General features: G+C 43.6%; 1 protein-coding gene across 1 annotated transcript; it reads left to right on the forward strand.

Moving 5' to 3' along the window:
• The first annotated feature begins 1486 nt into the window (after positions 1 to 1486).
• Positions 1487 to 3743, forward strand: LOC135637328 (transcription factor bHLH77-like). The gene is made up of 7 exons (XM_065150017.1): positions 1487 to 2334; positions 2431 to 2652; positions 2750 to 2815; positions 2907 to 2975; positions 3065 to 3136; positions 3229 to 3408; positions 3507 to 3743. The coding sequence occupies exons 1-7, from the start codon at positions 1573 to 1575 to the stop codon at positions 3606 to 3608; spliced, it is 1473 nt and encodes a 490-aa protein (XP_065006089.1). The 5' UTR covers positions 1487 to 1572; the 3' UTR covers positions 3609 to 3743.
• The last annotated feature ends 1964 nt before the right edge of the window (positions 3744 to 5707 follow it).

Genomic DNA, 5707 nt, shown 5'->3' on the forward strand with positions numbered 1-5707 from the left:
GATTCCATTAAAGGTTTGGATTCTTTGATGGAGATGGTATGGGACAAACACAGCTTTAGACAGAGCCTCAAAGTGTGTCACAGCAGAGTCATAAGTTTCAATCCTTTTTGGTTTCTTGTGAAGACTGATCGTACAGCTGATGAGTCTTCCTGGAAGAGTGTCGATGCATCAAGCCATGAAATAATGAGCTCATGAATGCCCCCATCGCCAGATCTTATGTACAAGCTTTGGTAAAGCCAATTCAAAGCAAACTTTGAACATCCAAGAGCTCTCTTCTTATCCTCACCAGCTGTCATTTCACAAGAGCTACATATGCAGATTAAACAGAGAAGAAGAAAGCAGAAGCAACATTTCTGAACTGGTTTCACTTGGATGGATCAGATGAGCATCAGTGCAGGACACGAACTAGAAGAGAGGATACGGAGAGAGGTACATGACGGTGTTGCATAGAGCCTGAGGGACAGTAGAAGCTAAAAGAGTCAGCCACCGGGAAGGTGACGGTGATGGTGTTCATCCATTCTGTTTTCATGGCACATTTTGCCCCTGGTCAAACCAGGTGTTCTTCCTGGTAGCCTTCTTGCTGCCATGGGTGAGATTGGCATAGCTTCAAAGTGGCCATAAAAGTAGAGGGTGAGTCAAAGATCTCTGTATGCATGAATTCACCGCATGAGCAATGTGGAACACAACTTAAACAACATGGCATATGGCTCTTATAATCTACAGCTGGGAATTTTTCACCTGCGCAGGAAGAAGATGTTCGTCAGACCTGAAGAAAGACTTGCACAATTCGGATGTGCTCTTCAAACGTGCATTATATCCAATTTGGATTGCTTTTCTTAAACTCCCTAACGAGTTCTCTAATCATATTGATGGGTTCGAGCCTTCTCTCTCTCTCTCTCTCTCTCTCTCTCTCTCTCTCTCTCTCCATATAACAAGCCTTAATATTCTCTGAGGACTTCTATTTTAACTGAGATAAAATTATATCCTTACAATATGTTAATAAATCCTGCATTGATCAGAGTCTCATTTACTTCCTTCTCTTCTTCTAGTAAGAAATAATGAAAAAATAAAGCTTTATTATTGTAAAAACAAGTTGAGACCTATTGATTTATGCACTCTTATAATTGAAGACATTGATTTCTTTCTCTCACTGAATCCTCTACTTTGAAGTAGGAGAAAGAAAGCTTGAGATTTTTCTTAAAAGTTCGACACTACTAAATCTGAAGAGTTTGATCTTTTTTGTCAATCTCAATTAGCCCTCTGCTCTGTTGAAGCTTTATTACCTTTTTGTTCTCTTCCCCAAAAGCAATCTAATCCCCATCGCTGGTTTCCATGGCTCCTCCATCACTGGCGTCCAAAGCCCCGCATTCCCTCACCGCCAATTGCGGTGACCCTATTCTCGCCTTCCGGCCCCACCTCTCTCTTTCTCTCTCTATATATACCCGAAGGTCAACACCGCCTTCTTTCCGCCCATCAAGTCTCTCGCTCTCCTCCTCTTCCCCGCCATCCTCTCGTAAAAATACCTCCTTTCCGCATTTTTCGCGCTCCTTGCCGTAGTTTCCCCCCGCAGGAATGGAAAAGGAGCGATTTTTATCTGTCGACTGCAAGTCGCCTGACATGAACTCTGGCGCCGTCGCCGAGCAATTGCCCCGGCCCTTCCTCGACCTCGGCTGGGAGCAGCCGGTGCACCACGACGCCCAGTTCGAGTCGGCGATTAGCTCCTTCGTCTCGTCGCCGTCCTCCAATCCGTCGGCTGGCAACGGTAGCGTCGTTGTCCGCGCGCTCATTGGGCGATTCGGCAGCATCTGCGACTCCGGGGAGATCTCCCAGACCTCGTGTTACAGCACGCCGCTGGATTCCCCTCCGAAGCTCACCCTCCCCGTGTTGGGTCACCGGCAGCAGGGCGGGGGAGGCCTGCCGATGCCAGGGACTATGGCGGACGGGCAATTCACGCCGTTCGCCGCCAACCCAGGGTTCACGGAGCGGGCCGCGAGGTCCTCTTGCTTTGGAGCGTGGAGTTACGGCGGCCTCGGGGACCAATCCGGGCTCCCAGTGGCCCGGAATCTGTCAAGGGCTCCGAGCAGCCACTCACTGAAGTCAGCCGGTGCGCTGCAGATGGGAGTTCCGGACAATGGGAAGGACGCATCGAAATCGAACCCAGAGCGAATGGAGATGGAGATGAGATCCAAGCTTGGTGGTGGTATGCCACCATCGTCGACGTCTGGTAGGACGATGGCAGGTGGTGCAGCGAACAACGTTAGTAAGCGGAAAGCAGCATCGAAGGGGAGAGGAAAGGAGGCGCCTTTATCATCCTCCAACGTGAATTCTCCCACAGTACGTCTCAAAATTGATACTTGCACTGGGTTTTTTCTCCGATTTAATGCATAATTCTCTTCTCGACACTATAGCATGAGAATTCTTGGATTGCAGGCGGCTGAGGACGAACATCCTGATGCGAAGAGATGCAAATCAGCTAAAAATAATGGAGCTGACAAGGATTCGGTAGTCAAGCAAGAGACTGAGCAAAACATCGGCGCCAGCCAGAAGAAGGGAAAAGAGAACAATGCCAAGCCGCCGGAACCCCCAAAGGACTATATCCATGTCAGGGCGAGAAGAGGGCAAGCCACTGACAGCCACAGCCTCGCCGAGAGGGTGAGCAAAGAACGATCTTCTCATGTTGTTCGATCATTCTCGGTTTTCTCTTTTCCTAGTTTCAAGTTTGTCATTGCGTTCTTTCTCGAATTACCAGGTCAGAAGAGAAAAGATCAGCAAGAGAATGAAGCTCCTGCAGGATCTCGTACCGGGTTGCAATAAGGTAAGCTTGCTGATAGTTGTGCTGCAAAGATGCTTCATTTGTTTTCCAAGCACAGAAATCTTAATGAAGTCCCAATGCCTTCGAATACTAGATAACTGGCAAAGCTATGATGCTTGATGAGATCATCAATTACGTGCAGTCGTTGCAGCGGCAAGTCGAGGTACAGAATTATAGACATTAAGAAAGATCAAAACATGATCTTCCTCAGTAAACTAGATTTCCATCTGAACTACATTTATCTGGTTTCAGTTCTTGTCGATGAAGCTAGCTACCATAAATCCCCAGCTAGATTTTGACCTGGAGACTCTCCTCCAAGAAAATGTAAGCTCTTTGCATTCATTCTCTCGGATCCTTTCTCTGAGATGTCCACCAATTTGAGTTGGGCTTGCCTTAGTTTGTCCTTTGCAATATAGATGCATCAAGAACATGAGCCATTGCCACAGCAAGTCTATCCATTAGAAGGAACAAGCACAGCTTTCTCATATGCTCAGCGACCTCAAGGGAGCCCTCTACAGAGTGCCATCACCAATGGTCTTGGCGTCGGCCAACAGCCACTATGTCCTATTGATGGACTGGCCGATGCCACCTCTCAGGTAATGATGCTGTCATTAAACATCTACAGACAGGCATAACTTGATTAAAGTTTGTTGGAAGAGTAAGTTTATGACTGAAGCAATGCTGGCCTTTTCAGCTTGGGAACTTTTGGGAAAGTGACCTCCAGTATGTTGTTCAATTGGGCTTTGGGCAGAGCCAGGGAGCCGAGTTCTTCTCGCGAAGCTTGAATGCTGAATGAGTTGGAAGACTAATAAGTTCAACTTGGTCACTCCATAAACACAGAAGATTATAGGAAAATTTATGGTGTACGTTTGATGCAGGATGAGTTCATACTAAGTTAGTAGTCTTGTATTTGAGCAGCACAAGAAGCCTTCAACTAACAGCATTCGGTCCGACCGCAGACTTCAGGCGACAAACTTATTCTTTCATCAGGTGTAAGATCGTGACAAGGTGAGAGCCGGAACAAGAGTGAAGATGTAAGAGGGAGGGTTTAGCATGGTGATCATATTTTGTATTACCATGATACAACTATTCATTATGAATTAATCAAGATGCCTTGAATTTTTTATTGCTGATTTTTTTTTTCTGGTGCTTCTTGTGATGTATGAGGAAGCAATTTGAATCACTTTAAGAACGGTGCTTATGGAGTCAACCATTAGTTCAAAGGAACCTGCAACCTTTAATTTTCCCTGTTTACGTAACATCTTTCACAGGTTTCAGGCATACCTGCAACTCCATTTGTTTAAGCTATCAGTTCTTGCATAAGCTGTCATCTGAATCTGACAAGGATCGATCAACAAGGCTTACAGCTCATAGAAGAGAAGAAAAGTTTACCTGGAGGTCATGGTGCATTAGAATTCTCTCTTCTTTTGTCCTGTCAGATTAATTATGGATCAAGAAGTGTATGATATATCTGCAAAATTAATTGAAGTTTATGCTCCTCTTGTTTGAAGTACCCAAACAAGGATAAAGCTTGGAAATTCATGTGTCACTAATCCTTGCTGACATCTTATTTGCACAAGCATCAAATGGTTTTATGGTGTTCTTCCTGCTGGAAGAACTTAATCTGCTGGATAATATTGAATCTGTGTTCTTCATTGTCAGCCAGTGTGATGAGGCCTTCACCTTTGTGGTCTCTTCAACATGACAGACTCTTCTCAATCAAATCCTGAGACCTAATGAAATGTTCTGGTGGTCTGTCTGCATCCATCCTGATAGGAGAAATGGACATTGCCTCTCATCAACATAAGGTTTGGCCACTCCGCAATGGCTTGGTTGGCATCCAAAGCAACAAGGAAATTATATCATGCAAGTGGAGATCAACAAGTTACCATTTCATTTTGTTGGATCTCAACACAAATCAGATGGAAGCCATTAGGAGCAATTTTCTCTGAGAAGTAGGGGGGAAAGTCATCGATCTTGATGTATGTAACTCCATACCAAATGAAATCAGATATAGACATATTAGTTTATATTACAGCCAAGCTGGCAAAATTCAGATACATGGATCTTTCAGACATTCCTGTCAACCAACTGGCAAACCTTCTCAATTCCCCCCAGTTAATTAAACTGGACATAATCTTCTGGGGACATTTAAGTGCTAGAAAAATTAAAGTTTTTTCGGAGTTTATAGATGGTTCATGTTCTAGTCGATGACCAAGTTAATTTCAGATTACCATAGTATCAAACAGATTTAATGTTTCTGATAGAGACTGAAGATAGATTTGTCTACTGTGACCCCCAAAAAAAGAAACCACAAATGAAACAGCATTACATTAATAAAATGATCTTACATAATCCATTTCTGCAAGACTAATTCTGGCCTCAGATTTGCAGCTGGTTTTCTAGAAGGAAAAAAAAAGAAGTAAAGTAATAAATTTACTGGGCAAAAGATTAAGATTACTACACTCTTGTCCGTTTCTTTAGTAGGCAGAGCAAAATATCAATTGCACCAATCCTGAGTATAACCAGTTCACAGAACATTTGTTCTTACAATCAGTAAGAACAAAAAAATTGTAGATATAATCAATTCATTCCATATACTGTGATACACATTGCAGAAATATCATGTAGCTTTTAGATATTGCATTGATCATATGACCAAGGAGCCATAAACAAGGACCTGTGTCTATGAATAACTCAGTATCACCTCTGTTGTAGCCTCTCTCCATGTCTGCTTCTTAAATCTTTCCTCCATCAATCCTCTTGATTCTTAAGAATGGTAAGCATAATACAAATCCAAGAGTGTTGTGCATATGAAGATTGTTTCTGTGCTACACATTGCAGAAATATCATGTCGCTTTTAGATATTGCATTGATCATGACCAAGGAACCATA

This window comes from Musa acuminata, chromosome BXJ1-3 (assembly GCF_036884655.1).
Source record: "Musa acuminata AAA Group cultivar baxijiao chromosome BXJ1-3, Cavendish_Baxijiao_AAA, whole genome shotgun sequence".
NCBI lineage: Eukaryota > Viridiplantae > Streptophyta > Magnoliopsida > Zingiberales > Musaceae > Musa > Musa acuminata.

What these genes read in the sequence shown, in the direction of transcription:
- LOC135637328 (XM_065150017.1), top strand. Translation starts at nt 1,573, where the DNA reads ATGGAAAAGGAGCGATTTTTATCTGTCGACTGCAAGTCGCCTGACATG. An exon ending in CGTTGCAGCGGCAAGTCGAG is followed by an intron (nt 2,976 to 3,064) that starts GTACAGAATTAT and finishes ATCTGGTTTCAG; the next exon opens with TTCTTGTCGATGAAGCTAGC. An exon ending in AGACTCTCCTCCAAGAAAAT is followed by an intron (nt 3,137 to 3,228) that starts GTAAGCTCTTTG and finishes TTTGCAATATAG; the next exon opens with ATGCATCAAGAACATGAGCC.